Source organism: Notolabrus celidotus, chromosome 14, assembly GCF_009762535.1.
Source record: "Notolabrus celidotus isolate fNotCel1 chromosome 14, fNotCel1.pri, whole genome shotgun sequence".
NCBI classification, from domain to species: Eukaryota; Metazoa; Chordata; class Actinopteri; order Labriformes; family Labridae; genus Notolabrus; species Notolabrus celidotus.
The window spans coordinates 23727142-23739381 of NC_048285.1; the positions used below are offsets into that span (position 1 = coordinate 23727142).

At 41.6% G+C, this 12240-nt stretch overlaps 1 protein-coding gene across 1 annotated transcript in view; it reads right to left on the reverse strand.

The window, feature by feature from the left end:
- dph1 (diphthamide biosynthesis 1) overlaps nt 1-12240 on the reverse strand; it is a 70716-nt gene that overhangs the window by 16536 nt on the left and 41940 nt on the right. The window contains exons 4-6 of the mRNA XM_034701679.1: nt 8416-8537; nt 2631-2785; nt 406-527 (exon numbers count right to left, since the gene is read on the reverse strand). Of these exons, the coding sequence (XP_034557570.1) occupies nt 406-527; nt 2631-2785; nt 8416-8537 (399 nt within the window). The remainder of the gene's footprint in view (nt 1-405; nt 528-2630; nt 2786-8415; nt 8538-12240) is intronic.

The window sequence follows — 12240 nt, forward strand, 5'->3', positions numbered from 1 at the left end:
TAAAAGGGAGGTAAAAAAAAGAAGGGATGACACAAGCTGAAACAAATTTAAAAACAAATGGTGACACAGTTTATCAATTCTCACCATGAACGCATCACAGTGGGTGTCATGCTTTAACCTCAAACGCTCCGATTTGGCGAGTGTTGGTGGATGTTTTGTGGTTGGTTTGGAAGAGGTTTGTCTGTCTGGTTTTACACTATTCAAAGCTTTGCACAGACTGAAAGTATTTTTAGTCTTGCAGCTCTATTTCAGCATCTGGCTGTTTCCTGCTGTATCCAAGAGAAGCCTGGCACACAGACACAGATAGCTGTGTCTGCTGTGATTGTGGTGATGTCATTCTGATTATAACCTGAGTCATGTAACTGAAGCTGTGCAGTGGCAGACAGTAGGCGGAAGGTTTCTTACATTATGGCGTTGACATGGCGGTCCAAGCGAGGTGAGGTGCAGCCCAAAATTTCTCCTGGCGACAGAGGACGACACTGCGGGACTAGCACATCGTACTCCGGCTTCAAAGCTGCACTCACGGCCTGCGGCGCAGAGACAGGGGGAAGGAGACACAGTTAGAGATTTGTATGTTTTGACAAGTTCATCATCAACACTTTCCTGTTTTCTGGAGTTGCCCCAGGGTTTTGGAATTGCTTTCCAAAGAGAAATCTCTGTGGAAGAGTTTAATGGTTATTCTCAGAGGCCATTCATGGCACTATTAGATGTTTATAGCAAAACACAAACCATGAACTGAGACCAGCGAAAAAAACAACTTGTGGATGGTGACACTTTTCATTTTCTCATGCCGTTTTACAGCAGGTCAGGTACAATTTAAAGAGAGAGGAGAGGAAATACAAGCAAAGTGGACAACCACAGGCTGTGGCTTCTACAAAAGATCAATAATGTCACAAATGAAACAGGGAAGGAGCCACAAATGGATGGAGTCAGATAATTTTGTTTTTCAGCATGTTATTTTGCTGGTCTGTTCTTTATATCATGTTTAATGATATGAACTGCTCTAACATCTCATTTAGTGTTAAGGTTCATGTTATGACTGCGAATTAAGCTGTCACTTCCTGCTTGTTAATAAACATCTTAATGCGCCAAGCTTGAAATGCTTCCAGTGTGGCTGCTGATCCAATGTTTTATGTGTTTCTTTTGCCAATTAGTGCCTGTAGTTTGAAGGAAAAAAATACATTTAGCTGATCAATCCTCATTACTTTAAAACATTAAAAGGCCTCTTTTTTTTTGCACTAGCAAAATAGCTTACAACAGAGGCAAGAGCACACAGATAAAGGATGCAAGGGAGCGAGGGAGCATGTATTAAATAGAACTGATGAAGGATTGGAAGAAGGCAATAGTGTAGACAATTGGGTGGCTGTGGCTCAGTGGTAGAGTTGGTTGTCTCTCAATCAGAAAGTTGTGGGGTTCAATCCCCGGTCCCACTGTCCATCTTTCCGAAGCGTATTTGGGCAAGACACTTGACCCTAAACTTGATACTGATATTATTTGATACTGATGGGCTCTTTACACAGCAGCCTCTGTCATCAGTGCGTGAATGGGTGAATGTGACATGTAACGTAAAAGAGCTCTAAGTGGTCAGAAGACGACAGGAAGTGCTTTATAAACACAGGGTTGGAACGATGTCTAATATGACAGCATGATTAGACCAATCAGGATCCTGTCCTATTGTATATATATGTATGGAATTTATCATTCAGAGAGGCACTGGCAAAGAATCTATCCACCAAACAGCAAGTAATATTAAAAATGTATAAGAATATGTAGATAGAAATATAAAAAGTAAACAAGAAAATCAATATTTGGATTAAAGAAATCTTTAAAGATCAAGAAAATCAACTATTTCAAACACCCACATTCATTTAAGCACAGCAGAAAGATGAGAGAGCAAACAATTACAGCAGAAAATAAAAACAGAGTAAGTGAGATCGGAGGTGGAAGGATAAATTGAACGATTTAAGGCTAATTTAAGTCAGTCTGCAGGGATTACGGGCGAACTCCCAGCTTCTCCCGCCCATACTGTGTGACCTAAGCAAGCCCACACACTATAAGACGTGATTGAAATGCAGGCACGCTTGCTGCACGGTGCACAATGCACACAAACACCCCGAACATTAAATATGACCCACCCGCAGAGCAAGGTTTATAAATAACAGTGGTTACATTAGTGAAAGGCTCAGAGTGCTGTACACAGCAAACACTATAGAACACAGAGGGAAATGTTCAACCTTAATACTATAGCTGCAGCCACTGCTTATGTAAAGAGCAGAGATAAGCACGACGCTGAACCCAGAGGCCTTCCGAGTTCATTCCACCTTTCAAATCCAAAATAACCACTGCTGGGTTCCTCAAACCCACACTTGAACTGAGCTTAAGTGTGGAGTACAAGCTTGTTCATAAAAGCCAGGAAAAGCACACTGTACAGAAATATATCTGTGGCTGTGTGTGTGTGTGTGTGTGTGGTCCTATACTGTACCTATAAAAACACTTGAGAGAAGCAGAAGCAGTCACTAAAGTGACAAAAACTATCCAGGAACAGATACAGAATCCCTCCACGTCAGCTGTTTCTGACAGACAGAAGTCTTTTTCACAGACGCACAAATTCAGAGCCAGCTCTTAATCACCTGCAGTGCTGCCACAAACTGAATAGTGCTGACGAGTGCCAGAGATTGTCCAGCAGGGAAGTTGAACTTGACCGTATCCAGGAAGTGTCCATTGTCCATCTGGATGTCCACGAACACGTAAAGCATCTTTATGCCCGCTGTAGAATCGATGGGGACTGCAGGGAGACAAAAAAGAAAGAGATGAATAATGCACTCTGTTATGTCAGGTTAGCCCGTGTCATGTACACTGTTGATGCTGATAGAATATTCACATGTTCAGCACTGTATGGAAACACAGGACATGCACACTATAGCTTGCATTAGGCGCCCACTGTGCAATCTAACTGAAACCCACGTGGCGCGAATCCCCTGCACATGCCAGAAGAGCCGATACTAAGACTTTAATTATTTAGGAAAAGGAGAGAGACACATGCGATTACCATTAATGCCATTAATTTCACAGGCCATTTACTACGCTCCCACGGCCCACAAGAGGAAGCGAGATACGTGCCGAGTTTGATGCTGAAAAAGTAGGCGAGGGTCCAAGAAAACAGGGAGGAGGGGGGAAAAGGCCACGGATAAGAAAGACAAATTAGCGGTTGTGTTGGTCATTATAATTACTCATCCTCTTGTGTTACATTCAATTTGCAGATCAGGCGCAAGGGGAGGTTTTTTTTGCGATCAAACAAATGACCCATAATGATGGAAATGTTTTATGCAGCTCACTTGATGACCCAGATTAAAGAAGCAGTAAGAGAGACAAATAGGGAGGGAGGGGGGTAAAGCATGATAAAAAAAGATAGAAATAAAAGATGGTGGAGGAGCTGGGAGATAAAAGTCTTTACAAAGGATTAAAAGCAGGAAACCAGGAGTAAGGAATGATACATTCACATTAAAGTAGGCTGGGAAACACTGAAATCCAATATGGTGGTGTGGATTGGTGATTTAATAATGTAGTATATAAATTCCAAAGGATAGGTCATAGAGGAGAAGAAAAGTGGGGAAAAAAAAGTAATAGGATACTCTGAGTGTGTATGGATGTGTGTTTGGGGGTTTGGGAGATGGCTTGTCAATTAACTGGCACCAGAGGTGATGAATGGGCTCACATCCCAGCAGAGAGGGAAGAGCAGGAGATGGATAGAGGGTTTAAAAAGGTGGGCTCTGCTGCAGGCGGCGTGTTGAGTGAAAAACCAAGGAGTTAAATATATCATGAGGCTAAAAAGGGTTGGAGGAGTCGAGTAAAAAAGACTAACAGCTGTCCTGTCGCTTGTTTATGGAGACTCACTAAACCTAAAGGGCAAAGAAGAGTGACATCGATCTGTGTTTGCATTAACATGGTAGCCTGAGAGCACTCAGGAGCTGCAATCAGAGACGGAGTCAATGAGATGGACGGGACTCCTGAGCACCATCAGTGCTTCTATACATCTACGTATTTGTTATAGCAGTGAGGTCACACAATGAAGCTGTTTCTTTGCGCCAGCATGTAAACAGATAGACATGGCACATTTATAACAAGTGGGGCAAAGGAATGTTTTGACATTATGGTTCAATGGCTTATTTAAAAATCAATATAAACAAACAGGTTCATTCAAGGTTGTGACTGAATTTGGTTCAGTAAATATTACAGCACTTATTATTTTAGACGAGGAAGAATTAAACTACAGAGTATAATTTACTGCTTGGTTAAGCAGAGAGTGACAACTGATGTTTTTGGTACATGAAAACAAATCTTAATTCCTGAGTTATATATATAGTAGTATTGTTTTTTGGTAAAAAAAAATTTAAAAAAAGATGGACTGGATCCACCACACACCTTGAAATCAGTAATGCTTGTCATGATATATTATTAGAAACCAATCAGCAATGGTAGGTGAATTGTGGTTAAGCACTTTCAGAGTTTTAAAATACTCAAAATGTTCCATATAGAAATGTGAAGAAAGCTACTGGCTGCCTTTTGCAACACAGCTCAAATAATTATTTAGGATTTTGGGATGACCAGTCAGAATTTAAGCAGAACTCTGGCCACCACCTGGATCCACCCATGCCGCCCTGCTAATGTTACCCAAGCCCATTCATTGGATCGTGCTTACCAGTACAAAACATCATGGATGAAAACACTACCCACACAGACAGCTTAACTTAATGTATCTGTAGTCAAAACTACAATGTATTCAGATTAGGATGAAGTATAGTGAGCAGGTGGTTATGTAAGAAACAAACCCTTCAGGGTGGATCCAGCCTATCACTTAGTCACCAACTAAAGATACAAACACACTGACAAGTCTGTCTCTTTCACTAAGCTCCTTGTGTGTTTTCACAGCTTTTTTCCTCTTCTTGCCTACTTTTCTCTGCTGTTGACAGGTCAGCCATTAACCACCAATCTAAAGAGTTGTGCCCTCCAAATAAACTGAGATTCAAAATATCCTCAGTCGTACCTGTGTATAAAGAATACTAATGTGCCAGACTCCTTTCCTTAGAAAAATTTGATATGACATGTGAGATCTGGTTGTCTCTGGCATCACAATTTATATAGAATCAGTAACCATCTTTGGTTGGTTTTGACCAATCAGAATCAAGTAATTAACATAGCTAGATGATTAATAAGAAAGCTGTGTGATAAGAACATTTCATTTTAGAGTATATGAGGTACAGATGAGGAAGCTTTTTCTGGGGTGAAATGTTGACTGTGGTTTAATAGAAGTTATAATATCTAATCCCACATGTCGATGGATTTGCACTGCCGAATTGCTCGTCACTTAAAAACCAAGTATCATGCTGTTTCAATTAGTAAAACAAGCTCAAACTACAGTCTGTGCCAGGAGTACATTTTGCTCATCAAAGCTGTCCTGTAATGACTCATACCTTCAAAATAGTGAGGGCCTACTTGTGATGTGACACTATGAGCTACAGCAGCTGGCCTTACTTTATCAGAGCAGAGCTGCCATGTTTTGCCAATTTCATTTTTTCCATTTCTTGGATAGCAGCAAAAATAAAGTTCAGATTTAATAGTTCATATTTATTTTCTTATTTTGTTTTCTCTCCTTATTGCCCACTCACTCCCATTTCATCTTTGTGTTCTTTGTCAAAAAATCTGTTCTTTAACCTCAACAAGGTTACATTTAATTCACAACCCTTGTATCAGTAAAAATAGCACACCTTTCAAAGCATATATCATGGCTGTATGGCGCTGCCCATATTGTGCTGCATTAGATGGAGTTGCTTTATGAGGATAAAAGAAGTGATGGCACTGATAATCAAAAGCAGATCCCTCAGAGGAAATGAAAGGAGGATGAAGCAGCACAGGACACACCGTTTCTCTGTGAGTAAGTCAGAAATCAGTGTCTTTAATCTCCCACAGGTACCACATCTTTGGAGCTAGTGTACATGACGTCCTCATGACTGAGTGATGAAGGTCAGGAACACATTCATACTGGCACCATTACACACAGATTGTTTTGTAATCTGCGGTTCAATCCAATTAGTTTGAAAATGTCTTCAAATAAACTTCACAACCAACCAATGATTGATCTTTGGTACCTTTATCTCTGCCTTTATCAGGTTCTTATGAGTATACTGGGAGCGTGTACATATCCCTGTAAACAAACATGCATGCACACAACTCCTCCACGGATACCAGATAATGAAGGTTCACACACACAAAGACGAGCAATAAAAGGCACACAGAAAGAGCTTTCTAGTATATTAAAATTCTGTTGGTCATTGCTGGTATTTGGGAGAGGGGAGTCTGTCCTGGCAGGGATATATCAAAACTATTGATTTAGCATTTCCTCCCATGTTCTGTAAGAGACAGACAGCGGGGGCGAGGCTGAAGGTCCTGGAGAACTGCATGAGGTTTCAAAAGGACGGCTCTAATGCATGTTCCCCATTGATCTGCCGGCTAAATGTGATGTCCGGGCTCCAAAGGTCTGATGTGCTTCAGTACTAGAGTTAGCAGGATGCACTAACTAGTTATGCTTTCAGCTGATCGATCGCTCCACCCGTCAGTGGGTCTGACTGTTCTCTAACTTCTTTACCGTGCCGCTCTCTCTTTAAGTGCTCGCTTCATTCAAAGCTCTCTGTGGGGTATTACTTGCATGCAGAGGGGCAAAGATGGGCGGACCAAGAACCAATGTCCAGGGCTAGAAAATGAAGCAGCAAAAACTGCAGGTCCTTGAGTGGCCCATTGAGGCTTGATCCAAAAGCGAGTCAAGCCTGCTTAGATCTATTTACCAGTGGAAAAATTATATTATTATTATGTTTATATTTATTAGTAGGGGGCATTTGAGCTCTTGCAGTGTTGTGATTGCGTAAGCGACTGTTTTCTAGGAGTAAGGTCTGATGATTGCTCCGCCTGTCTTGGTTCTCTTGGCATACTTAGATTAATGAGCTCTGGTTGGCTACCCTTAAAAACTGAATCTTACTTTTTGGGAAACACAAGTAAATACCTCTTTTAAAGCCAATAAATCAGCCACAGGTACATACTGAATACAACTTCAACTCCAAAACATTTAGGATGATTTTTAAAATATTGATAAACACATATTTTGATGGTTTTCAAATCATTTAAACCCTACATGTATTAATGGTGCAAAGACAAGATATCAAATGTTGGATCTAAAAAAAAATATTTTTCAGTGAAAAATATTCACTCAATTTAAATTTGATGCTGGTAGTACATAAAAAAGTTGGGAAAGGGGCACCATTGGCCTAGCGGTCTATGCGTGCGCCCGATGTACAGAGGCTATAGTCCTCCTCGCAGCGGTCACAGGTTCGACTCCCGACCGCTACCATTTGCTGCATGTCCCCCTCACTCTCTACTCCCCACCTTTCCTGTCTCTCTCTAGCCGTCCTATCTAATAAAGGCAAAAATGCCCCCAAAAAACATAACTTTAAAAAAAAACTTGGGAAAGGGAAAACACAAAAGTTGTGTAACGCTAAAAATACTGGGTATAAAGAGGGAATTCATGAGAGGCTTAGTCCCACAGAAGTAAAGATGGCAAGAGGATCACTACTCTGTGAGGGACTGCGTGAGCAAATAGTTTAATAATTTCAAAATGATGTTTCTCAGTGTTTAGATACAGTCCATAATGTCATTGAAATCTCTGTACAAAAGGAACAAGACCCAAAACCAATACTGTATGGCTGTGATCTTATAGGTGCCCTTGGCATAGGTAGCTTACACATCTGGGAAGGCACCATTAATGCTACAGGTTTTAGAGCAACGTATGCTGCCACCCAGATGATACCTTTATCAGGGAGGACCTTTTATATTTCAGCAATACGAATTCCAAACCACATTCTGCAGGTACTACAACAGCATGACTCTGTAGTAGAAGAGTCCAGGTGCAAAACTTCCTTCCCTATAGTGTTGTTCAATGAAGAGGTGATGCATCACACTGGTACATATCTGACAGGGACATATTTGAACTTTGAAATGAGAAGTTATTTTTCATAAAACAATAGCAGTTTTCAGTTTCAACATTTGATATGTTCTTTGATCACTATTTTCTATTACATGCAGGCTTTAAATGGTTTGCAAAAAACCCAAACTTGTTTTTATCAACATTTTACACAGTGTCCCAACTATTTTGGAATTGGGGTTGTTACTTTTGAAACTTTGACATTTGCCAACCTCTCTCTTCTGTACAGTGGCCCACCCACATCCCATTCATGGTCACTTTGGCTTAGAAAACCAAAAAGGCGGCAGCCACAGTGCCTACCTGAAGGTCTTAAAATGTATCTGACTCTTTCTATAACGATACAATTTATAGGACAAACATTACATATACAGATAAAAAGGACTCACTGAGACAACTGTGGCCATAGTGCACCATGAAGTCGGCTCCCAGGGCTCGGGCGGTGAAGTCATCTACGCAGCAGGCCCCGTAAGTCACGTCCCCCATCACGATGGTATCCGCTTCTGTGAACCTGCCATGACACAGACACATACGCAGACACTGAATAGTGCTGTCACAGACCATATGCACATCCTGTCGTTCATTCCCATAAGGATCAATACATGTAGCATTCCAGGCACAGTGTGATTATGAGAGAGCTGAATAAGATCAATGCCTATCCACTTGGTACAGATAGAGTACACTATATAGTATCTGACATCAGTGTCAGTCAATGACTGACTCACAGTGTATCAGAGTGACACAGTGCTATTCTTTGGCTCCTCATGACCAGCAGCCACGGGCCAGAGTGTTGCACAAGCTGTTTGGTAGTTCAAGCCCTGCCAGACGAGGGTTAATGGGTCACGATTCCGCCCGTCCTCAGACCAGAGGCTGGTCTTTCTCTGGTCTGGCTTTACAGAACATCTGCCTGGAAACAGCAGAAACCATCTCAGCAACGGTTATTGTCTGCAGCAAAAGACTAAACTATTCAGACTGGATGCTCTATGCCACAAATAGGTTGTGAGAGTGAAGCACAGGCCATGTGGGCCAAACGCTCCACTTTGTGTCTTTAACAGGAAAGAAAAAATACCATGGCTATCGAGCAAGGCGAACCACCAAATTACATAAGCTTTCGTGGACCCAGATCTGTTAGAATGAATTGCCGATGCACTACAGAAAACAAGCGCTTCCTTTTATTGCCCTTTATAGGCGAATAAAATGCTAAATAAACCCATAAAGGCTAAGTGAAATGAATAAAGTCTCAGAGTAACAGGGAGGAAGTGCAAATGAGCAAAAGCTCGAGGCATTGCAGGAGAGGAAAGATGGGGAGACGAGGGGGTGGTTGCAAATGTTGGTTGTTGCCAGGTATTTGTGGCTGTATTCTGACAGATTTAGGCTAGACATAAGGGGGAGAATAAAGATGAGACGGAGGGCTTGGGGAGAAGAGCAAAATGATAAACAGACATGGCTGCACACAGAACAGCATCAGCAGTAACCAACACATTCTCAGTAATGTGTCTCCTGCTGCCCAATCTTTCAACCCACATCCACTCTGTTTATTTCTCGCTCTGCTCTTCGCAAGGGGCTTCACACAAAGTTTCTGTTTAGCCTTTCCTTCCTCATTTCCTCCGATGGAATCTCTGGTCTGCACCCTCTCTGGGCTCCTCATCATCGGCCGCTAGTTTCTGTGTTGTCTCTCCCTATTTCCCTGTCCCCTTCTCCTCTAATGGCTGCTCTCGAGTGAAGGGCAGCGCAGGCCAGCTGAGCCCAGGAAAAACACACACAGCAACTTATCTGGTAAATAAACATTTGCCTTTGGAGATTTTAATCAATTACCCCCTCTGCTGACAAGGTGTCGGCGAGTGCCTCGCTGTACTGCTTACATGTGTGCTCACAGTCGACAGCAGGAAGGTAATTACGGTGCACTAAAAATGATATAATCACAGGGTGGTATGAAGTTTGTGGAGTCAAACTCTAATATTCTCATTCGCCGCAGCCCATTGTTCTTCCACTGCAGTCCGTTGACTTTGTTTGGAGTTGCATAGAGGTGCATCAACCTTTCTGCTAAAAATACACAGCCCCCCCTACTCAGAAAAAGAGAGACTACTCCCTGGAATCACTGCAGACCGTGCAGAACCATCTGCAATTCAAAACACAGCACTACAGAAGATTATTGAAGCTAATCAGCCATCTATCTGCCAAAAATACCATTATCATGTTATCTTCATTGGCAGTGCAGCGCATATGTTGCTGTTTCCAGAGCGAGAACTGTGAAACTTCATGGTAATAAATGCTAAGAATGCGATTAAGAGGCCCCATAAGAGATGTGATACCATTGGGATATGGGCAGAGTAATTACTGGGCAACATATAGTCCCGTATTCCTCTGGGAGAGAGGAGAGGAAGGAAGACGGAATGAAATGTGTCTCAGTGTTAATCAAATCCTATTTCTAACACGCATTATCGCACACAAGACATACTATATGACTGAAGGATACATATACAGCACAAATGTCCCACTCATTTCCATTTATTCTACTCTACGTCTCCTCAAACTCTCTCCTTTCTTGCGTACACTCACTCTCCTATCAGTCGTCTTCCTGTTCCCGACTGTATATCAGCACTGGTTTCTTCCTCATCTCATAGTACTCACTCAGTTCAGCCCATTCCAACTGAAATGTCATTAAGATCTAATTAAGATGTCAGGGAAGTTTGTGAGCTCCATAACGTTCCTTGTTAATTAGCTCTTTAGCATACAGCTCAATATGTGTGAGAAATTGCCAACTGATTGGAATCTTTGTTATAGAAAAAAAAAAAAATCACAGCTTTGGCGCATGTGCCATAAACACAAGTGTAGAAGCAGTTTGTAATATATAGTTACCATCAGTCATATGGCAGCATGAGTACACACACAAGACTTTGTATTCAGTGCCAGCTGATTGTATCAGTGTTTATCAACAGGTGAAGTGGCTGATGTGTTTTGTATTAATAGCATCTGACTCTCCTCCATTATTGTTCTTGTGAAAGCAGATTAATCTTTCTGCTCCTGTCCTCTGGAGATGATAAACTTTTCTGACTTTGACAGAAATTTTCTCTCATGTCTGCATAAAAGAGAAACTTGTTAACAGCAGTGCTTTAGAGAAGCTGCAAGTTACAAAGAGAATAGACAACTTCCCCTGCCTTGAAACGTCCCGTTCGCCCTCAAAAGTCAACGCTTTGCAGATGACACTCAGCTGTTGATGAAAATTGCAGGGCTTGATTAAACAGACTCCCACTACTTCTCTGCATTGTAATTTATTTAAGGTTGAGGTGTTGGGGAATGAGAGAAGTTGTAGCTTATTTTCATACAGACACTCAGTTTTACTTTTGTCGTGACAAATTCACTAATCTAATTTCCCAGAAATGTGCAAGAGAACGTTCAAAAGGTTGATTTCCCAGAAACCAGATGTTTCCTCAATTTGTCCTTAAAGGGGTTCTTTACTTCACTTTCTCAAGAACAGATAATCAGATCAACCTGACCTGAGTGGATAGTTGGCAGAACATGCATGTTCCAGTTATACAATATGTTGACAGTATACGAGAAAAGAGGCAAGTATGAAGCAAGACCTCCAGGCTGGAGTTTGTGGCCATGGTAATGATCGGCTGAACGCAAAACAGTGGACGTCACTGAGAGGCCATAAAAAGCAGAGGAAAGGATTCTTTTGGGGCTCTTGGGTTTTGGGTCCGTCTATCTGTCTTTCGAGGATGATCAGAGATGTGAGCTGTATGCTGTATCTTCAACAAACCCGCAAAGGCTGCAAGTTGATTCTGTCTTCGTTAGGGTGGGAATTGATAAGATTTTATCAATGTCAATGCCATTGTCGATTCTGCTTATCAATCCAATTCTTTATCAATTCTCCTAACGATTCCTGAGTATTTTTTTGAGGAGAAAATAAGTAGTTATACACAGTCTTACGCACCAATTTTTTTCCAAAATTATGTCTGCACAACACTGAACATGAACATATTCAACTTGAACATACTGAACAATAGGTTGACCTCGTTTTTGGCCGCATGAGTCTGGACGTTGCCCCTGGAGTCTGGATGTAAATACTTTGAAATTTGGAGAAGAAAAGTGTTTTTCCTCTCCAAATGCAAAGTATTTACCTCCAGGCACCATGTTTCCTCATGGTTGAAGGAGTTCTGCGTCGCAGAGTGTGTGACGTAATGCAACGTACAGTGACGTCGTGTTGGGAA